The sequence below is a fragment of the Blennius ocellaris genome (genome assembly GCF_963422515.1).
Source record: "Blennius ocellaris genome assembly, chromosome: 8".
NCBI lineage: Eukaryota > Metazoa > Chordata > Actinopteri > Blenniiformes > Blenniidae > Blennius > Blennius ocellaris.
In genome coordinates this window covers 5,985,484-6,008,285 of record NC_137657.1, presented here as the reverse complement: position 1 = coordinate 6,008,285, position 22,802 = coordinate 5,985,484, and the positions used below count along the sequence as shown (strand labels likewise).

At 44.6% G+C, this 22,802-nt stretch overlaps 2 protein-coding genes across 3 annotated transcripts in view; one reads left to right on the top strand and one right to left on the bottom strand.

Annotated features, from left to right (window-relative positions):
- Nucleotides 1–228: 228 nt before the first annotated feature.
- Nucleotides 229–3,980, top strand: LOC308133094 (fucolectin-1-like). The gene is made up of 6 exons (XM_080500372.1): nucleotides 229–323; nucleotides 584–642; nucleotides 1,557–1,842; nucleotides 1,964–2,118; nucleotides 2,194–2,476; nucleotides 3,061–3,980. Exons 2-6 carry the CDS (start codon nucleotides 585–587, stop codon nucleotides 3,209–3,211), a joined length of 933 nt encoding a protein of 310 aa, XP_080356498.1. The 5' UTR covers nucleotides 229–323; nucleotide 584; the 3' UTR covers nucleotides 3,212–3,980.
- Nucleotides 3,981–5,947: 1,967 nt separating this feature from the next.
- The window catches only part of dpy19l1l (dpy-19-like 1, like (H. sapiens)), a 30,299-nt gene continuing 13,444 nt past the window's right edge, over nucleotides 5,948–22,802 (bottom strand). The window contains exons 9-22 of one of the 2 annotated variants that reach the window (XM_080501669.1): nucleotides 21,044–21,143; nucleotides 19,640–19,717; nucleotides 16,741–16,827; nucleotides 16,535–16,594; nucleotides 15,610–15,690; nucleotides 15,308–15,409; nucleotides 13,753–13,824; nucleotides 13,179–13,252; nucleotides 11,801–11,825; nucleotides 10,660–10,779; nucleotides 10,395–10,569; nucleotides 9,964–10,063; nucleotides 9,331–9,456; nucleotides 5,948–9,201 (exon numbers count right to left, since the gene is read on the bottom strand). In XM_080501669.1, coding sequence (XP_080357795.1) covers nucleotides 9,030–9,201; nucleotides 9,331–9,456; nucleotides 9,964–10,063; nucleotides 10,395–10,569; nucleotides 10,660–10,779; nucleotides 11,801–11,825; nucleotides 13,179–13,252; nucleotides 13,753–13,824; nucleotides 15,308–15,409; nucleotides 15,610–15,690; nucleotides 16,535–16,594; nucleotides 16,741–16,827; nucleotides 19,640–19,717; nucleotides 21,044–21,143 — 1,372 coding nt within the window. In that variant the 3' untranslated portion in view covers nucleotides 5,948–9,029. The remainder of the gene's footprint in view (nucleotides 9,202–9,330; nucleotides 9,457–9,963; nucleotides 10,064–10,394; nucleotides 10,570–10,659; nucleotides 10,780–11,800; nucleotides 11,826–13,178; nucleotides 13,253–13,752; nucleotides 13,825–15,307; nucleotides 15,410–15,609; nucleotides 15,691–16,534; nucleotides 16,595–16,740; nucleotides 16,828–19,639; nucleotides 19,718–21,043; nucleotides 21,144–22,802) is intronic. The other variant, XM_080501670.1, reaches the window with a different exon arrangement.

The window sequence follows — 22,802 nt, the reverse complement described above, 5'->3', positions numbered from 1 at the left end:
TCTCCACTGGAGCCCACGACGACGACGTTTCACAATTTCTTCTCTTTCATTTTGAAACTTCGGTCAAAGTGGGAGTAAAACGAGTGACAGTAACAGGGTGTGTTTTGTGGGACAACCCGCGAGATTGATTTCTCTGGAAGGGAAGTGAAACAAGCAAAGGAGGATGGAGAGATGGGATTGGACGACACGGAGGAAAAAACAAAAACATGGTCCGATGACTGGCTGGAAGAGAAAAGATATAAAGAGAAAAGACGACTGGTTTGTTTCTGTCGACTCCTGAGACTCTGAGAAGAAAGCAGCTCTCGCTTTGTCTGGATCTCCAGGTGACACCTTTCACTTGTTTCTGTACAAACGCTTGTGTTTTGCTCTTTGTGTGGCGAAAAACAATGTTTCATAAAGAAGAATTTGACGATTTTGATCTCGACACTGAGGGTGAACAGTTGTTTTTTTCAGGGGGGGGTCTCTTTTGCCATCTTATCTTTATTTATAGGTAATGACTTAGTCCTTTCCTTTTCCTGTCATCTTCGAATGAAACTCTTCAGTCAGAATGACGATGTGAATTAAACCCGACTTTCTCCAACAGGATGATGAAACTCGGGGTTTTCCTCCTCCTCCTCCTCGTCGGGACGGTTTCCACGTTCAGTAAGTGTAATAACGTGGTAATAATCTTTGGTCATAACAACTCTGTTCCACTGAAGATGTAGGAAGCCAGGAGAGTATTTTTGTTTTAAACAAAGTATATTAATTGCAACAAACTCAGGTCTCTTGATTCAAAACAGAGTGCAAAAAAAAGGTTTAATCACCAACTAAACATGGAAAAACACCTGAACCTGCCAGGATATTGGATAAAATAATGAAAACTAATAATTATAATACAGGTCAAACTGGTCAAACTAAATAAATAAAATTACTTAGTGTAGGTTTTTTGTTCTGGAAAAGTAAAAATGTGAAAAATTCAATTAAACATTTTTAAGAAAAATTTGTGAAAAAACTGGGGAAAGAAAATAAATCTGGTCTCGATATTAGAACATGCACGACGACTATAAATACCTAAAGCTGCTAAAACACATAAAAAGACAAAAGTGGGAAAATCCCTTTCATAAAAATCAAAGTAAAATGTCTAAAGATGGTTAAAAATGCAATAAAGTATATCTAAATTGCATGAAAATTCATGTTTTCATTCTCTGGACAAATGTTATTTGGTTGAGTCCCTGTGTTTAAGGCTAGATTGTTAAAAAAATAACAGTTTTCTCTAAACATTGTCTGCCTCTCAACAGAAAAACTCCTCAGCCGTGCTTTTACACCAGGAATCTCACTTTTTAAACTGACGAATGATTAAAGTTCTGATAATCGATGGTAAAAACAAAGTGACAGTTCTGCAACACTGTGAAAGTGATATTGATCATTTGTTCACCCAAACCCAAGCGGTTTAGTCTAAAAGCCACCAAACTGCCAATTTCTCCTCTGGAGGTTTACTACTGGGTGAGAAATGCTGCGGGGTTTCCTTCGTCTGCTCCGTCTGTTCACGAGTTTGTCCCACATGACGGACTTGGCAGAAAACGTGGCGCTGCGCGGGAAGGCGACCCAGTCGATGCGCGTCAACCACGTGTTCGGCGACGCCGACAGCGCCATCGATGGCAACCGTGACTCCGACTTCAGAATGGGCTCCTGCACACACACCGCGGAGATGAGCGACCCCTGGTGGAGGGTGGACCTGCTGGACAGCTACGTCGTCCAGGCCATCGTCATCTCCAACAGGCTGGACTGCTGTCCTCTCAGGATCCAGGGGCTGGAGATCCGCATCGGGAACTCTTTGGAAAACAACGGCTTGAACAACCCAACGCAAGTGAAAATACGTGATTTGACAATTGTGCAGAGAGGCGTACAGATTTGTGGCTTTTCTGGCGATTTGTTTGGATATTTTGTTGACTTTCTGCCAAATCCTCTCGTTTGTTTCCACCAGGGCTGGGACGATTCCTTCCGTCACTGTGGGAGAGCTGATCATTACCAACTTCACCGAACGAGTGGAGGGACGGTACGTGACTTTGGTCCTGCCTGGTCCGGGTCGAATCCTTACTCTCTGCGAAGTGGAAGTCTACGGTTACCCTGCACCGACTGGTGAGATTTTCAAATGGAGATGATGTAGAAAAAAGAAACGACAATAAACCCACCAGTATAAATGACTTTTTGCAGGAGAGAACCTGGCGGTGACAGGAAAAGCCTCCCAGTCGTCGGTGAACTTGGCTGGCCTCAGTGCCTACAACGCCATCGACGGGAACCACGACGCCAAGCTGGGCCACGGATCCTGCAGTCGCACAGCCAATGAAGTGAATCCCTGGTGGCGACTGGATCTCGGCAAAACACACAAAGTGTTTTCTGTTAAGGTCACAAACCAAGACTCTAACCCGGAAGAACTCAACGGAGCCGAGATCCACATCGGAGACTCTCTTCAAAATGACGGCAACACCAACCCCAGGTACTCCCGTCACCGAGGATGAAATATCAGTGTTAAAGGGGTCAGACTGTACAACTTTTCAACACTTTCACATGGTCTGGTTTGGTCCAAAAACATCATATTCAAAGTTTATTGCCCCAAAATCCACCTTTTCCTGGATTTTCCTGCATTAGAATATCAGATCATAGGAGCTACATTCAGAATCTGCTGTGTCTGTGTGAGCTGGACTGGCTCCACCCACACACGCCCATCTTGGGAAGAGGAGGAAGTACTTCCTCTCATGGCGCCATGTGCCAGAGCAGAGCTGCCCATTTGTGGGAGGAGTCAAAGGGGAGGAGCCTACCTTGATTGGGATTGGTTAAACCCCGATGACACTATCTAGAGTTTGATTTCTGATTGGCTGGTTGGAGCAACACACTTTATAAAACCTGGAACAAGCCAGGAGAGAGGAGACACACTTTCTTCTCTTGTAGGGCGTCGCTCCAATGCGGGGACGGTTATTACTGTTGGAAAACCTGTATGATTTTGCATTATGACTCCTTTAACATCTTCGCCTCCAACACAAGATTGAGCCTGTTTTTCTTTTCTTTTGTTTCCTCTGCCAGGTGTGCAGTGATCTCTAAAATCGAGGCAGGTGCCGTCGCCGAGTTTCAGTGCAACGGGATGGACGGCCGCTACGTGACCATCGCCCTCCCCTACAGAGAGAGGTTCCTGACGCTGTGCGAGGTGGAGGTGTACGGCTCTCCACTGGATTAGACTGACAACGGTTCCCTCCTGCTCCAAAGTTCAGTCACAAGAAATAAAGGCTTTAAATATCACACAAAACTAGTCTTGGCATTGCTTTAAAGCGGCACTAAGTGAAGGCCGTGCCTCTACTGTCCACCAGGTGGTGGTGTTGAGTCATGGTAGAAGCAGTGTTATGATTGGATCCAGCGGGTAAAGGATGGAGAACAGATCCCCTCATGGATCACACTATCGTGTTTTTGTCAAGTGCTAAAGTCATTGCTGCATTAACCACTGCTTCTCTGAGTTACTCATTACACCACCTAGTGGTGCAGCTTTGTATGGCGAGACCAAACTAGCTGGGCTACGTCTGGGAAACTTGTGGACTTTGGTGTGGTATTACTCTCAGCGTGTAAAATCGTCTTCAAGACGACATTGCAACTGTAGTTTTGTCACATTTCGGTACTCATTCCTGGTCGAAGTGATATAAATTTAACTCAATTATTACAAATTAAAGTTTATATCCAGTTAAGAGATTTGAACGTGACCTGTGAGAGCAGTTTTGGCCTCATACAAATACATTAAGATAATAAATTAAGAGTTTCTAAGAATCATAAATTGTCATTTCTTGGCAAAATGTTGATTTGACCGAGCCAACAAACTTGTACCTTCGGCCTATTTTCCTATAGTTTCTTTGCTTTTTCCAAAGATCTGTGAATTGCTAATGACTGTAATTGGATGTGCTTAAAGAAATGTATAAAAATAAAAAAGCATTAAAAAAATAAATCAGCTCCGAAAAACACATGGACGTTTTAAGCATCTTTTCTCATCTTTAATCCAGATTTATAACTTTGTTTTCCAGACTATAACCCGACTAAAATCAAACATATTTATCTTTTTAACCCCCAAAACTAACTCATGCAAACGTTACTACCGTACATAATCTACCATCATATTTTCTAATCCACACTTGCATCATATAACGTACACGTCGTCCACTCGTGAAGTCAGTCACGTACCTGGGAAATAAAGTCGGTTTGATTTAAGGATTCCGCTGCTGCGGACGACTTCTGTTGGACTGGGATGATCTGCCAACCAATGAATGAATCAGTGAAATCGAAAAGAAATTTCACTGCAACACGGACGATGTTTGAGCAACAGGAAGTGAGTCTGGAGGGGCGAACTCGAACTCGGCCACATTTACATCTCGTCTAGTATGGAATATATGGAACCTTTTGAAAAAAAAAATTATAATTCTAGATCAAGTCAAAAGTATCAAAAAGTATAACGAAACATGATCATTCTAACAGAAAAAAACAACTTAATGTCTCAAACAGAATAATCCTGCTACCGTATTTTCTGCCATACAAGGCGCACCGGGTTATAAGGCACATAGAACAGACCAGTGGTCAGCAACATTTATAGCTCAAAGCCATTAAGTTACATTTTCCATTGCTTCTAACAACCAGAGAGGTGCACATGCTTTATTTTGATAGTCCTACCTGCAGCCTATGCCAGGACGACACTACACACAAAACCTTCTTCACTACTGGTTGACAACTTACAACTACCGGTAATAATAATAATAATAATAAACTAAACTACATGAACTAAGCAACAAAAACACAACACAACACAATTATTACCGACACCACAAACCAAATATAACCCCCAATAATTGCATTTAAAACACCACAAACAGCTGCAATGAATTATGGGAGTTTCTATCGGCTGCACTGAGGAGCTCAGGTTGAATTTGTCGCTGCAAGGCATGATGTCCCATCATGCCTTGCAGCGACAAATTCATGTTTTGTGTTGTTGGAGGTTATTGTGGCTCGTTGTTGGGCTTGGTGTTGTGTTGATTGTGTTTTTGTTCCCCAGTTTAGGGAGTAATTATTTCATCTAGTTTATTTTGGTTTGTTAGAACGTTGGTGTGCAACCATGAGTGATTAAGGTGTTGTGCGGAGTCTGGTCCGCACTGAAGATCCGGTAGCAAAGTAAGAGTTGTCAAAATAAAAGCTTTCAGTTGTTCAGCTGTCAAATAGCAGCCAGGAGTAGAACAATCGTCCATATATAAGGCGCACCGGGCTATAAGGCGCACTGGCAGCTTTTAAGAAAATTTGAGGTATTTAGGTGCGCCTTATAGGGCGGAAAATACGGTACATGGAAAATGACAACAGTATGTCGAGATCAGTGTTGCTACAATTACTTTAAAATACTAATCCCATTACTTGAAAGTAACACGTTGCTAATTAACGTGTCACTGGTTGAGACAAGTTGTCTAAAAGCCAAGTGGACCAGCAGGAAGTCTCCAGCTCACAGTCTGGTTGTGCTGATTTATTCCTTTTAACATTAAAGTATTTTTTCTTTCGACGTCGCTGAAGCTCACGTGGATTTGTTGGGTTCTCTGTAAAAGTACACAGATGAATTGAATTAATGTATTATGTTTCAACTATTCAAGCTTTTTAAAAATGTACTTATTGTACCGCTTTATACTAAAACAGGAACATTTGAATTGTCCAAAATGAGTATTTTAGGCTTGTTATGCAACTATTTTACTCATAAGGCCGAATGCAAGGATTCCTTCAAACTCATACGGTCGTTTCTCCTTTTAGCCGACTTGTTTTCTTTAATCGACACAATGCAACAGTAGACAGAGTAAAGGGAGCTTCAGTTTTAAGGGAAAAAAAACACCCGCAATACATCATTCCAGGAACAAAACTACTTGATTTTCCATTAAAAACTGAACAAAACAATGTTCATGGCAAATACTTTATTTTTTTCAAAATACAGACAAAATAGACAAATCTTATAAAAGACATCTGAAACACACCAAGGGCTGCAACAGGAAGAAAAATGTTTTTGTTCTTTTGGCCTCGTTCGAACCGGAACGGCAGCATCAGTCCTGACAGAGGAACTAACAAGACCAGCACAAGCAGTCTTCATACAAAATGGACCTCCGCTGGTTCGTTTACAAGGCCATCCCACTGATCTCACTGGTCTGTCAATCTCATCATGGGGCTTTTAATCCGACCCGTCACGAGTCCTTATGGAGACGATACAATGAGGGAATTTAAAGCCTGGAGGAGCCGTGGGTCAACAGTAAAGAAGGAAGGAATGTGGGATGAGAAATGTAGAAAACCGAAAGGAGAAACTCCTGCTGCTTCCTCCTCCGGGACCAAAATGTACCACTCTTATGTTTATAGGGAGTCATTTTCGCTGCTGGATGCACTTCCTGTGCTCCACCAGAGGGGGACGCATCATTTCACTGGATCCATTTGGTTTTCAAATATACTCTAAATCAGTGTTTTTCAACCACTGTGCCGCTGCACACTGGTGTTTCCGTGAGATCTGGCCAGGTGTGCCGTGGGAAATTATCCCATTTCACATTTTTTTCTAAAAAAAACATTTGCTCTCACAGCCGACAGTGTGTTGCAGAGTAATCATGTATAAATACTCTTCACCACTAGAGGGCAGCACAGAACTTTGCCGGTGAAATGTAAAGTGACAGACGTCAGTGTGGTTAATCTCCACCTCCTGCTACCATCTTGTATCAAAGTACTGTGTCAGTGACAGTGATGGAGAAGTTTTTGAAAAGGAAGAATGTGAACCAGGATCTCAGCTCTTCATCCATCAGGTCCAGGTTTCACACTGAGGGAGTAAAATTAAAAAAAGACATTGGGAAATACTTTTTTCTGTATTTATTTGATTCCTGTTGATAAAACTTTGATGAGAATGACTTTATATCGTTAATAGAGGCTACAGAGTTTCACATGTTAACATTTTTGGGTGGTGGTGTGCCTCCACATTTTTCCAAACAAAAAAGTGTGCCTTGGCTCAGAAAGGTTGAAAAACACTGGTCTACAGGATATCAACATGCACAAAGTACACCCTGCAGAAGACTGGACTGAGCTGAGTGTTTCCACGCACGATGATTTCGAGCTCTGTGGATTAAACAATGACAAGAGTTTTAAAACGTCAGATTGAATGAGTAAATACACCGATAACCCAAAGTTATCCCCAATTGCACAAAGTTCCACTTTTGAATCACTGCTGGTGGAACAGCAGAGGCTCGTGGTGGAGAAAAAGAGGCGGTGTGGAAAGAGAAAGAGCCCTGTGATTAGGAAGAAGAACTCCTACAGTACAAACAGATCAATAACGTTGGCTTCAGCTCTTGTACTTCTCTCAATAATCCATATTAATATTGAATATCACCTTTTTAGCCTGCATACTGTGTTTTCTGGACTATCAGCTGAATCTGTCAAAAACACCTGTCTTGCTCCTCGTTGGCCGTCGTGCCTTGAGCTCACGATTAGTCTTCGTCGTTTTCTTCATCACAGTCACAGTTTCCAAGATTTTCTCAAAGTTCCTCATTTTCTGCTGTGTATTATATATTTTATACTATTTAGTCTAAATTCTGCTGTGTAACTTTTTCTTTCATTCAGGCAAATACGGCAGTAATGGAGGTTTTTCCGTGGTACTGTAGCAGCATTCTGTTGTCATACATTGACATCTAGTGGTACCAGGTGGTAATTACAGATATATTTTGATATACAAGTTACATGATCAGACAAAAATAACCCAAAAAAACAAGTGAAACTTATAGTCTGGATAAGGCGGTACATGCTTGTTTGTGTTTTAGGAATGTTTAGTGAAAACGTTTGAATATTTGGGGTTCAGCCCCCCGTTTCAGGAATTAATTAATTCTGTGGGTCGGATTTTGAGATGAAGTTTAAGAACCCTGGTTTGGATCGAGGGTGAGGGTTGTGACAGGAGAAGAGGTGGAAAATAAGAGGCTTTCTAGTCCTCACACTGAGGCTTTGCTGTACAAACATGAGCGCGATGCCGTCACCTCGTTGTGGACAGTCATCACACAATCGTATTTTGTAAAACCGTCTGGAACAGAAAGAACCGACGACTGCTACTCTTCACATTAAAGTCACAGCTACTACGAGTTGGCGGTCACAGAACTCACAGGCGGGTTGTTCTCGTTTACTACAAACGCGTCTTTCGTTGCTACGGAGCCCTGAAAATGCAGCTTCGATAACGAGACTTCCTTTGGCAACAGACAAGAATCAAAGAAGCACAGAGAACCTTTTAAAGGTCGTACAAAGACAAAGGCGTTTTACAAAAACCACCGAGTGGATATTGACAAAAAAAAAAATACACTGCTGTAACCGGGCAGTTTGAAGGAAACATAATGGCGTTGTTTACAATGTTTGTCCGTATAAAAACAAGCTAAAACCTGCACTGATCAGGAACAAAAGTGTTGTTTTGTTCAGAAGAGTTGAATTCAGCCAACAATGCTGAATGGTATGTATTTAAAAAAAAACAAAAAAAAAAAACTTAAAAACTCTTAAAACACAGTTTGCTGTAACACTGAATTTGCATAAAAAGTATTCACACAAATACATGATAAAGAATAGTGTACCACTGAAGGAAAAACAAGAAAGAGTCAACACTGCGTGACGGCAGAAGAAGTCTGCGGTCATGCAGTGTTGCTTCACAGTATGTGGACGTGGTCACTGGTCGGCACGGCCAGACGGACGCGACCGCCGTCGCTTAAAACGAGGCGCGGGGGAACAAAACAAACCGGACGAGGAGCTACAAACGCTTCTGGCTTCCGCTCGTGAAGGGAGAGCGGCGGGTCAAAGGCTTTATGTCACTGATACAGGAAACTGCGAGGCCACTCGGAAAAACCACCGTGAGTCTACGGCTCCGCCAATCACATTTCTGAGAAGTAAAAAAAAAAAAAAAAAAAAAAGCAACGGCATAAAATGACCAAAAAGATAGGAAGTGAAAGGAAGTGGTGTAAAATAGCAGGTTGGGTGGCGGTCCGGACCCGGAGCTGTTATCTGAGCTCTCTGGAGGCTTTGGGGACTTTGAGGACTTTGTAAATGTCGTTAGCAAACACTGTGGTGAAGTGCGGTCTGGAGTTCCTGGTTATTTGAGTGCAGAGGGGAACTTTACCCACGTTTTCAGGATCCTCGATGTCCCAGATCTCCGGCATGCTGCAGCCGGGCCTGCCACGGGAGGGAGGGAAGGAAGGAAGGAAGGAAGGAGGGAAGGAAGGAAGGAAGGAAGGAAGAGGGAGATGAACAGACGGCACCGCCACAAACGGAGGCTGGTCCTCCAGGTGTGTGTGGTCCTACCTGGTTCTCCTGGTGCACCAGGAGTCCTCCAGAACGAAGAAGTCCACTCCCAGCTTCATCAGGTTCCTCTTCACGGTTTCTCCAGACATGCGGCTGTACATGGAGTACACCAGCTTGGTTCTCTCTCTGGGAGGAGAACAACAATGTTGATTCAGCCGTGCTGGTGTATGATAAACAGTTAATGTCCATTACACTTCTCTCTCTATAAGCCCTGTTGTCTAACCGCATTAACAGGTTTACATTTCTTTACTTGCTGCTGGAACTTTAGACGCGTTTCAAGTGAAAACGCAACGCGGAACCTTTCGAAAACCCCGCGACTCCATCGAGGTGAAGACGAATCTTTCTGCAAACTCTTGGCCTCCGTCTCTCAGCCATAAAACCTGCTACTTATGCTGACCACGGTGGAAGTAAGGTGTTGGGATGAGGGGCTGCTGAAAAGCGACTGTTCTGTGTGCAGGCTATGTGTTGGGAATGTTTATGTTTTGCTTGCATGAAATAAACAAAGGCAAAAAGGTAAGAGTTTGGCTCCCCAGTTGGGGGATACCGCCATGTCTGGCAACGCTGGCGGCTGCTAAATACAAGCCGACAAGATGTAGACGAATGCGAGTAGGGTCACTGTTTGGCCGGGCTGACCTGAGACCAGCGTCCTCGTAGTGCGGGTGGTTGACGACGGGCCGGCCGGTGGAGAGCTTCACGCTGGCCATGGTGGGCATGGCTCCGGCAAACACCGAGTCTGCGTCCGTCACATGATGGAGAGTTGAAGCGGTCACATTGTGGTCGTGGGAAAAGGGCACAACAAACACGGCTTCACCAGACTTTAGATCTCAAACTAATAACTTCTTGATGCTTCCAGCAGAAGTGGGCTGCAGTTTGTTTTCCTCCCTCTGGGGAGGTGTAACGCCGTCACGACTGGAGCCGGCAGCTCTCTCAGTAAAACACTGTAAATATTTTACTAGGCAATAAAAGCTGAGCAGTAAACATAATCTTCTCATTAAACGTTTGTGATCATGCTGATGGTTATGCTGAGGAGGGCTTTTAGTGCTGCTGTGGCAGGCGTCCCTCACCGGGCCGGGTGTTGTCCTGGATCCAGTCCAGCAGCTCCTCCTGCGGCAGGTTGCTGAACTCCCCGATGATCCCCCACTGAGCCTGCAGGTTGGAAACCCCCTGCACCGCCATGACGGCCATGACGGCGAAGACCACGACCTGGTGTTTAAACCGCTCGCCGATCCAGCCGAACAGCTGAAGGGCAGACGCGTGAGAAGCGTGTGTGGGGAGGGGGGGGGGGGGGGGGTTTGAAACAGGAAGTGAGGTTGGAGGAGGGGAGCTGACCTGTTTGGAGCAGATCAGTGAAGCCATGATGCACATGTGCGGCGTCAGGAAGAGCTTGAGGCGCATGATGAGGACGGCCAGCACGGCGAAGGCCACCAGCTGCAGGCTGTGATACACCATCTGCAAGCGTGGAAACACACGGCTGATCACAACCGACTACTTTCAGCAGGGAAACGGTCGGAGCAGGCGTCACCACGAAAACCCAAAACCTGAGCTGTCAGAGTGGGTTCGTCACAAACGTCCACATAAACCTGCTTTTTACATTCACATAACACTGCCAGCATACAACAAACATTTTACTACAACCGGAACAAAATACATGTGAAATGTGAGGAGTTGGTACACCCCCACCCAAAACGAAATTAAATTTAATCATAATTAAATGAAATTAATCCACAGCAACCCTGTGATCAATCCGATTTTGATCATTTGACAACGGAAACAAAACAAAATGTAGGAAAAGTGAAGCACTTGAATGATGCAGTGGAAGGATTGTAGACTGACATTCAAGGAGGTGCCGACTGTTTTGTTTTTTTAAACATGTGACTGAGCCCATTTGAAGGCACATCATGTGTTGCTGCCCTCAGTGGAGTTAAATCACTTCAGAGGCGTCTCCCCTCCAGTCGGCAGCGATCCAAAACCCCGAGCTGCGTTTGCTGGACCGACTGTATAACCACATTTTTTCACCAAGCTTTGATCTGAAGTGCATTTTTTCTCTCTCTTCTTCTTTTTACCAGGAGGGCTTCTCTTCTACTCTCAGAGCCGCACAGAAACATTAAAGCCATTATGTGAGGAACCCTCGCTGCAGTCTGCCTGGTGGATGAACGTCTGAGCTTCTGAGAGACATTAGAGACACGGAGCGGCTGGGAGAGCCGACAAGAGGCAGCCGAGTGGGATTTCAGAGCAGGAGGGAAACTGCCTTTCATTTCTTAGTAATGAGAAAAAGGGATGAAAATCACTTAGGGACACGGCGACCGAGCCGACTTCACTGTGCCGAGGGAAATCTAATCAAATGAAACCGGTCCAGAGGAATGGCGCGGCGCTTCACGCTCATATGGAGGTGTTATTGAGATCATATCTTTTCACAGAAATACAGAGCGTGTATTTTAAACATAAGTGATATGAAGCGTGGTTTCCTCACCTCTCCCTTCGCGGCGATTTCAGACCTGCAATAAAGGAAGAAACACAAATACATTAACTCCTGAAACAAATCATCAGCTGTGAACAATATAGAAGTGTTAATAAAGTGCACATAAACAAGAGACACAATAAACACACAGGGAACAAATTAATATATCAGGAATATATCCTATTATCAGGAAATCGCTTGTTACAAACCAACTAATCAAAGACATTGGCAGCGTCGACTAAAGTGCCTGTATTTGTCCTAAAACTTGACATTATATCACAATATGTAGTGTTTGTCCACCAGGATGTCAAACATAAGGCCCGTGGGCTAAAAAGGGCTGCGATCTGAACAAACCAACAAGCACGATTGGAAACATTTCAATGAAAACATTTTTTAACCAAATTACTATTTTTTTTTGGGGGGGGGGCCACATTTCACAGTATTATGACGACATGGTTTCGCTAACAATGGTTTCATGGTAATTCCAAACACAAAGTTCCCGCTGAATCAAAAAAAGAAAAGAAAAAGCACAAATCATGGTCAGACAGCTTCACACCCTGGACACTCCCTGTCTGAACTGCTGCAATAAAAACAAGAACCAACAGATTGAGACATAGTTTTTACTCAACTCTACAATAAACAATTAATGTGCAACATGTTCATAAGGGTCCAGTGCAATGGATTCTACGCTTGTGTGTGTGTATGAGCGATGAGTATATGTTTGTTTTGACATTTTTAGCAGATTCTACTGGTAGTTTTATTTTTAGGCACAGATGAGATCACACTTGTTACAATGACAATAAAGAATCGACCCCTCTATGGTACTAATTACTTTGTTTTGCAAAAATATAGACGTTTTCATCACGTAGAGTCTGTGTGACAGAGAGAAACCTTTAATTTCACAGCCCCTGGCCCCTGAACTAAACAAAGTTTGACCCCCTGGTTCAGTGGAGAGGGAAGTGAGGCTGCAGCCAGGAGGTCACTGGTTTGAATCCCACTGCTTGTATCAGATCAAACATGCCATCATCTTGTGAGCTCAGAGGAAGCAGCTGAAACGCATCACATTAAAGATAAGAGTTCATAAAAAAAATTCTATGTAGTGGCACTTTTTATCCACGAGGTTGCAGTAATGAGGCAGTGTAGTACTACAAGGGTCAGTCCACCTCTTGAATCAACCTCTGGTGTTCATCATTCATCATTCATCACTCAGCATGCAGGAAAGACTAAATGCTGGATTTATGAGGCTGGACAGGCTGAAGTTCACTGGTTTCCATGACGACAGCACAGCAGACGTCAATGGACTGGATCACGAGTGTCGTTTTCTTTCGCTAGCATCTGAATGTTTTCTAAACCGCTCTGCAGTTGTTTCAGTGCAGACAGGAAGCCTTACCCTGCAGCTTCATCTGCATCTTCCATCTTTGTTTCCCCGCCGTGCCTCAGGGATCGAACCACATCCTGGACAGTCTGCAGGACAATTAAATAAGTCAATGTTTGCAGCTCGGTTAGAGAACGACTTTTTTCCAATGAGAAGATCTCTCCAAAAGCTTGGCCATGTGCTGCACGCCATGCTTTGTCAAATCAATTCATGTATGCTTAGCTTAGCGTGGGCAGGCTGTAATAAGATTAAATTACATAAAAAGAGCAGGTCCTTAAATATTTCTTCCTCTGACGTTTCCTGTACAAGTGACAGGAATCGGGAGTAAATCTTCTCACTATTCTTTCCTTTTGTGAGATTAAATATACATCTGGGTATGTCGTATTACGGTTTTCTGTGCTCTGCAGAGGAAATCGTGTTGAAATTAAAATGTTGGTGAATGCAAATACCAAGCAGAACCCAGCAGCGCATTTTTAAGAAATAAAATCTTTTGGCTTAAATTGAGAAAATTGTAACGCGATTCAGCGGCAAGTTTCACTTGCATTCATTGTCAGACGAGTCATTTAATCCAAAATCACCAGACTCTCACCTTCGCAGCAATAAGAGCAACAACCGTGACGTTGATGGGCAGCAGCAACGTTTTGAGGTAACGTACAGGAGTCTGAGAGAGAGAGGGAGAGGGAGAGGGAGAGGGAGAGGGAGAGGGGGAGAGAGAGAGAGGGAGAGGGAGAGAGAGAGAGAGAGAGAGAGACTGAGCAAGGTCGAGGTGTACTTACTTCATCTACACATCCACAACATGGTTTTATTTGATTTATTCCTCACTTCACACACAAGGTGAATGGGATTTGAAAGGCTTCTCAAAGAGGAAGAGGCTGTGTGATGAAGTGTGAGACAAATATGAAGGACTTAACAAGGTTAGCGATGAAATAGAAAGACATGGAAGAAGAAAACAGCTATTGACAAATCACTGATAAAACATACTTAAACATAAAATGGTGAGGACAGTAACAATCTAAGTGAACGGTTAGAAATAAACAGACAAAATGTGGTCAATAAAAGCTCTAAGCAGTCGATGAAATATGAAACGCATTTCTTTTTCTTTTTTTTTATCTCGTGTCTGTGACTTATTATCAAGTATTTTTCAGATGAAATAATCTTTTTAATCTTCCTGTTAAACAATAAATGTTTGGACGTGTCTCCTCTGTGTGGTGTGCAACGTCAATACTGCAGCACTGCACTGTGAGGAGTCAAGCCAATACCATCTGTACTTTTAATCCGCAATGCATAAATAAGGTGAACTCAATGAGAACGAACCTTTCCAAAACATTCAGACAAAGTAATATTATAGGAGAGCAGGCAGGATCAACAGATTTCCACAGGGGGATTAAATGTTCCAACTTGTCTTACTAATGAGTCTGGTAGAAGATGAGAAACTTTAAAACTAGAAAACTGATCATCTAGGTCTTTAAAAGACTTTTTACCTACGGCATCCGTTGCTCAATGCAATTTTCAAAATTGAAAATGACAGAATGAGACATTCTAAACAGGCAGGAGTTTAACCCCCCCCGGTGCACTAGTAGTGACGCCGTCAGCGAGGTAAAGACACGGCTCAGCAGGTCTGTGTCCTGTCGCTTCAGCACCACGTTATCACAGTCATGTGCATCATCACCATGTGTGGATGCTGCGACTGAGGAAACAACTCACTGCTCCTCCACCTGCAGGTAGAGTGCGTCCAGGGCGGACCCTGCTCCTCTGCCCTCCACAGTAATCCTGCTCCCCTCCAGGGGGGGTTGGGATTAGCAGGTTGGCGGCTCAGTGTGAAAGGACTTCACGCATCAGTTTCAGACACCGACATGAAACCAGGCCAACGACTCTGATAATTAAAGCCAGAGCGATTCTGCCGCCGGGTTTGTGTTTTCTGTCTAACGCGAGTCCCTCTGCACTCCTTCCTGCCGCGCCGCCATCCGGCTCCCCTGACGTGACAAAGCAGGTATGTGCAGCTTTCCCACCAGCTCACAGGAGACGAGGGACATTTTTAGATGTAAAGGCAGAGACTTCCTCAGCGGGCCACTTCAGACCAGTGTTTCGGTGTGTGTGAGCTCCGGTGCTACACGCTGAGGGACCATGAGGGGGTCACACCTCACCTCCAGCTCCATGAAGTCGAACTCGGCAGCGCAGGTGTACATCAGAGTGTGGAAGTCATTGTAGCTGGTGAACTTCGACTTGATGAGTCCGCTGATGTGAGCCTGGAGAAGACAGTATTTTAACCCCAGAAAAGCTTTTTATTCATTTACAGAATATGAGAAGGTGAGCTATGAAAACACCAAAGTGATGATTAATGAGTCCAATGATGAACAACACAGTTTTCTAGTTTTGAGGAGGATGACCAGTCAGTGCCTCTACAGCAGCACCACGATCGCACAGACAGGAAGTTACAGGGACTTACATCATCGGAGGCACCGAGGACGGTGGACAGCAGGAATTTGAGCAGAACGGTGGAGCCGACCCAAGCCAGGCCCTGCATGGCCTGCGGGACAGACGACGCCACACCACTAATGATCCACCATCGTTTTCACTCGGAACCCATCTCCACGCAAGCACCTACAGTCATTTTCTTCAAAATCTTGTATTTTTCATGAGACGCCCTTCACTTTACTGCTAATATGGAATATTTGGGTTTCAGCATCACATTCAGGCCTCGTTTCAAATCAGTGAATCGGATTAGGTTTTTTTTTTGCATTTTCCTTTCAGAAATGTTTCACGTTCACAAGGCAACGTTTTAAAAGCGATGCCCGTTTTCAAAGAAACTACAGAAATGTTGAAAACGAAAAAGTTAGAATGTTTGTTTGTTGGGCCCAGAGAACAAGAAGTTGTAAATAACAAGGAGAGCTCACAGACATTCATATGAACAAACGACCATGATGGATTGTTATTATAGAGTATGAAGTACCAGTAATAGTTAGAACGTTTCAATAAAGGCTCACAGTTTAAAGTTGGTTTAAGATTGCAAAATAGGTTTCCACGTCTGAAGAGTGGCCAGATGTGGAAATGTTTTAAAAGTTAAACGAAGTCTCTGGCTGAAAGTATGCAGAAGTTTCACAGCATTAAAGGACTTTTTTTGGTGTGTTTTTCATAAATATCTCCTCCGTTTTGAAAGGCAAACTTTGCGATATTTGCAGAAACTGACAATAATTAACCAAAGTCATAGCACACTATTCTGGAATTCTCTGCACGCTTTGACTCTCCAACAGAAGAAAACTAAAATGAATTATGGCGGACAGGAAGCAGTGTGCCGGTCAATAGAGACATTTTAGCCAAATGCAATCATACACCATGGGTAATTCAATAAAAAAATAAAGCAGTGTTCTTACCCAGATGATTAGGCCAGGTTTGAAGACTTGAGCAAATCTATGTCTCAACGCAATAATGAGCTGAAAAACACAGAAAAACCAACGAAACCACAGAAAAGGAGGGATAATAAAAAGACAATTCCACCCAGAATGAAAGCAGACGTTCCGCCTCGTTCTAAACGGCGGACTGACCCAAGCTGTCGGTAAACACACGGACTCAGACTCACCCAGATGGAGACGAGTGAGGAGGCGTAGAAGGACGTGAGGAGCATGGAGTTGCCGAACATCAGGATGAAGCAGACGCCGAGCGTGACCTGTGGGAGGCGGGCGAGAGGGAAGCCGTCACTCATCGCAGCGCCGCGAAATTCTCTGCCCGCTGAGCGCGTTCTGCACCGGCGGATGAGAAATGGTGGCGAGACGCAGCCGTTCCTCCGGGTGTCAGGTAAACGTGCACACTTCAATAACTCCCACATCTGTGCTTCTCCACGGCAGGAGGGTGGTCTGGGATGTACTTTATTAAGCCACAATGCTAAGTCTGACAAACGCATTAAACTGTGAATATACAGCCGCGAGTGGAGTTTAATCCCATTCATTGAACTTCTGATGCTTAATCCCACAGTGAAGTGGAGAGAAATGCACCACTCAGCATTACAGAGGCTCTGATAATCAAGCGGGGACATTTCTCATAGAGGCGAGAGGGCGCTGGTGCTGCGGAGCGTTAGATAAAACCGTGGAACAGAACAGATTTACCATCATTATTTTAGGAACAATGATAACACTGTTGAAGCAGTAAGTGCCTACAGTTGTCGCTGGCATTCAAAATGAATCAAATTAGAGAATGACATGAGAATAAACACATCGGGGGTGTTGGGTGGTGGGCGAGATTGACTGACTGGAGGGAAAAAGCCATTATTCTAGTCTGTTTGTTGGGGTTTTAATTAGCCTGCATCTTCTTCCAGCATTAAAAACAGGTGATGTCCAGTGTTGGAATCTTTTTTCTAAATCTACCTTTAGGCATTGAAGCCTGGGCATCCAAAAGTTGAAATTGAGCTTTTCAAATGTTGAATAATTCACACCAATTTCAATACTGCGATAGAAACAAGGCTGATGGGGGGTTTTACACAACCAAGGCTGCAATCCTCCAACTGGAAGCTGAAACAGAAAGTCAAACCTGTTCAAATGTCAAAAGTAAGAGTTCAAACTCAACCCGTTCATTACCATGGAAACGCCATTGACGTTTTTCACTCAGAGTTTAACACCATCCAATATGTTAATCTCATAAACCTGCTTTCATTTAGTCAACAGGAACATCCTCCATCACATTCACGCTTCACACTACAGTGGTAATGAGGATGCGGTGTAAAGGCGCCTGCCTCCCCTTCAGCTGCAGTAGCTGGGGGTTCTGTGGACAATCTGTGACAATTTAACTTTAAACAATTTAACTCGGCTTTGAGACCGACACACAATCTAGAAGTCCCAGCCGTGCCAAACACAAGCAGCCCTGCAGAGTTTAACCTTGTGAAGGTGTGTAAACACAGGGATTGCTGGATATTTGCCTCGGGAAAGTTTTGACCTTGAGTATTTTAGACCCAAGTTCAAATTGCAGTCTATGGTGTGAAATGCTTTGAGGAACCGCATGAAAGGGAGAAGGTAAGGTAAGGTAAGGTCCCGATTATTGCGAGATTTCAGAGAAGTTTCATGTTTAAAAGGAAACGTTTTGAAAATGATGTCAGTTTACACGAAAAAGGCACAGAAGACAACGTAGTTTTCATGTTGGGCCACTAGTGGGTGCTGTTTGTTTTTGTAATGAAACTACCCTTTATTAAAAATGGCAGTTTGTGGACTTTCGTTTGGACAGACGACGATATCGAGTGACTGTAAATGATACAGCCAAGTTCCAGGAGAACGTGGACGGAGTGTCGACAGGACGGAGGACCCATTGTTCTCGTTGTCCGGCTACTGAGCATGTGCAGAAGAACTGTCCACTGCGGCCGTGGTGCGCCTGTGCAGTGGAAGCATTTGTGCCGTCTTGGACAGAGAACAAGTGTTTTCAGGCTGGGTCGGAGCGTTCTCAAAGTTGCGTTTTCAGTGGCTCCGGAGCACCGTTGTCATGGAAACAGACACCCAACACCCTATGCAAGTTTGCGTTTTCTTTTGAAAACGTTGTCGCGTAAAGGGGGCCTCAATACACATTCACTCGTCTACAAGTGTCACATTTTTCAGACTATTTATGTTCGAAGTTATAAGAAAGTCCGACTTCAACTTTGCGCTCAATTTATTTTCACTTTCCATTAAATCTTTACCGGCATTCTTTTCACTTGAAGAATAATCAATTTTCAACATTTGATGTGCAAACTAATAAAACAATCATAAGAAGCACATGAATGTCTGCAATGCGTGTCTGTGTGCCACTGAGCGCTCATCAGGAACGCTGCAGGACACACACACACACACAAACACACTTTATTTTTGGTGAACCCACACGCAGGCAGAGTCGTCATTGCCAAGTCGTGTGAATTATGCAGAGCCACACGCCTCCCTCTGACACAAATCTCCAGCATCTCACCACAAAGGCCCTTCTCCTTATCAGCCGAGCACACAGGCACTGGCGAGCGGCTCGGAGAGCCGAGGGGATTAGTGAGGAGGAATGTGGAGAAAGAGGGACGCAGGGCCAGAACAATACACTCTCTCTCTCTCTCTCACAAACATCCTCACACACTCTCACACTTACACTTTTATCTTTGTGACTGGAGAAGGAGCTGTTCTCACGTCCACACACCCCCCAAAAAAAAAAGAAGAAAGAAAGAAAAGGCACCCGTGTTTGTGCAGCGGCGTCGTTAATGCTAATGAAAGTCATCCCGTCACGGCGGGAGTTCACCTCACAGCTCAGGCTAAAGTTAGAGATAAGTGGAAGTGAAGCGGAACTTGTGGCTCAAAGGAGCGTGGGTGGAAACGTCCACCTCTGTAGGGAACAAGCTCAACCAGAGGCACGGCTGCTCTCCACATTGAGCTCATCGGCACACTGGTGTGACAGTCACACGTCAACGACGTGAAACAAACACGTGAGGAAAACTAATTCAGCAACGGACGAATGGATGTGAGGTATAGGAAGTTTGTTGACTGTACCATATGAGTGACAAGTATGGACTGCATCTTGGTGGCAGCGAGGTAACCCAGGATGTAGGAAGCAAACAGGGAGGCCACCTGGGGAGCAAACAAAAGGAGCGGTCCATTAGCAGATTAGAACCACCATGTTTAACCTGGAGCTCCAGGCACACCGAGGAGTTAGATGGACACCAACAAGACTGTTTAGGTGGTTTTGGACGAGAAAGAGACGAGGCTGCACGTGAGCTTTTTAATCTATTTGTGTCCCAGCAACCAAATCTTCACCTTCAAATCTAAAATGGTCCCTGTACAGACTTGTGCTCCACTGGAACAGCGTCGCAGTGATCCTACATTTCAGCTACGAATGGAGCCAGTTTCTCTCCTCTGATGTTCCATTATCGTGTTATTATTATCGTCTAATACAAGACACAAGCTGCACCACTAAATTCATACCAAGGCAATTATAGTTCCGCTTGATTGGACTCTCTTTCCACACAATTGACAAAAATGTGATTCTCTAAATAATCATCCCATCTACTAATTAGAACTTTTAATGAAGGAACGAAGAAAATATTCTCTATGTAACTTTTAATGTAACACGATTCTCATCATGCGTATTGCGCAGATAATCATGAAATCATAACAATCGATGATCTTTCAAATCACTTCTGCATGTGGGAAAATAAAATGCACACATGCAAATGTGATAAATGAAGTGTTAAAAGCTTTTCTAAATTGCCACGCATGACTATAATTAAACCCATTAAGAGTCTGTAATCACTCCGGTGGCCCACTTCAGGGTTTGTACTTATCTACAAGTACGCACTAATTCAGCAATATTAATTACGCCTCAGATTAATGCTGGCAGATAGGATGCTAAATGTGCAATTCGGAATTCTCTTTTTCAAGCCGACTTCTCTGAGATGGACGGGCGGTGTGGGAGGGTGAGCTTGGCCTCCAGTCGGCGCGTTCACGCAGCTCAATTAGCAGCTTGTAAATGGAACAACAAAGAAACATCACGTGTTGTGTTGAAAGCCCAGCGGCGGCCTGCGGGGGCCGAACTCTCACTGAACACTCGCCTGGACGAGTGACCCGTTTTTTTGTTTTTTTTTTACCAACATCCGTTAAAACCTGCTGACCCACATTCATCATCTCTGCAGGATTTTCCAGCGACGTTGGCCATCGTATGAATGTCGTCTCCACTACATGCTGGGATTGTTTGGAGAAGCGAGGCCGTGAGTGGAGTCTTCATATCTGTATCCCTCTTTCTCGCCGCCTCTTTATTGCCTTGTCACCTTGCCAAATCTCTGCACCTTTCTTCAAATAAGCCCCGTTTGCTCAAAGTCTTTATTTCCTTCTTAATCCCGTTGTCCCCGCTTCCCCTCCCCCCCCTCCGTCTCGGTGTTTGCCTTGCTCCCTGTTTACCTGAGTAAGCAGCACAAACTGGGCGAACTGCCATGGCAGCATGAAGCACACATTGGAGATGCCCAGGGCGACCAGCGCCGCCCTGCTCGGGCTCCTCGTCCTGGAGAGAGAGAGAGAGGGAGAGAGTGAGGGAGGGAGAGAAAAGACCAACCAAAACAATGAGACTGTGGAAGACAAGCGACGACGCAGTAAGAAGACAGAAAACACTTATTGAAGCTCGTGGTGTGCCGAGCCGGTTACACAGGATCAAGGTCATCCTCCATCTAATAGAAAAGCGGCGCCAGAGGAATTCACACGTTCCCAACAGCTCAGAGGCGACGCAGGGCGTGTCGCCCCGCCGCCGTGCGACGACACGATTACCGCGTTCCTGCACGACAAGTGCTTGAGCTCACCAGAAAGCCCGTTTTTAATATACTATTTAGCTGACAACAGGAGCTGGCTTTGCTTCTCCTCACTAATTACCGCCGACGGGGCACACGGTGGGAAACTGGAGTGTCTGTTTCACGTCACAATCCAGCAGGAAAACAAGGTGGGAACACAGAGGGAAGAAGAACAGATGCTGCTTGGGGCTGGTTTCACTTCAAACAAAAATATATTGGCTCTATAATTAGATCAAGGCAGAGAATTCCAAACACACAAGGCAATATTGTATTCAGGAAGCTGCTTTATTACGTCTGCACCTTAATAGGAGCACCTGCAGAGTCGCAATCAAGGTTTTACTGTGATGGAGCAGTGTGATGGAGCAGAGTGATGGAGTAGAGTGATGGAGTAGAGTGATGGAGCAGAGTGATGGCCAGTGTGATGGAGCAGAGTGATGGAGCAGAGTGATGGCCAGTGTGATGGAGCAGAGTGATGGAGCAGAGTGATGGAGCAGAGTGATGGAGTAGAGTGATGGAGCAGGGTGATGGAGCAGGGTGATGGAGCAGTGTGATGGAGCAGTGTGATGGATCAGGGTGATGGAGCAGAGTGATGGAGTAGTGTGATGGATCAGGGTGATGGGGCAGTGTGATGGAGCAGAGTGATGGAGTAGAGTGATGGAGTAGAGTGATGGAGTAGAGTGATGGAGCAGAGTGATGGCCAGTGTGATGGAGCAGAGTGATGGAGCAGAGTGATGGCCAGTGTGATGGAGCAGAGTGATGGAGCAGAGTGATGGAGCAGCGTGATGGAGCAGTGTTATAGAGCAGAGTGATGGAGCAGTGTCATGGAGCAGAGTGATGGAGCAGGGTGGTGCAGACAAAGGCCAGGAGGCTGAGTCAGACATCACAATGAGTAAATTGTGAGGTCCGTGACCTTTGGGTGTTTCGACCTCCAGACCTTTTCGTCTCTGGAGTTCAGTCAGACTCTCACCGCAGGAGAAACAATAAAACGTTCAGACAGGAAAAGCCTTGTGGATTGAGTCAAGAGTTTGTCTGCAACACAGGTCTGAAGTGGTGTGGTATTATCAGAAGAGCCTCTCGTTTAGTGACTACGTCACGTCTAATGTCGCTCTGTTATAGTTTGATACATCCATAACTCATATTCCTTCTCCACTTGATCAAATACTCCTCATACGAAACACATTTCTAAGAACGATCACGTATTCCAACTGCGCCTCGGTTTAGAAATGTAAACTTTTTCCAATTTCATCTATTGATACTGCATATTTATGTAAACATTAATAACAAACAGGACCTTCCAGACACAGTTGCCTACTGTCAAACATTCACTCTGAACTGACGAGGAAGTAAAAGGCTGTCAGTTTCCACTTCGTCACCTTGAA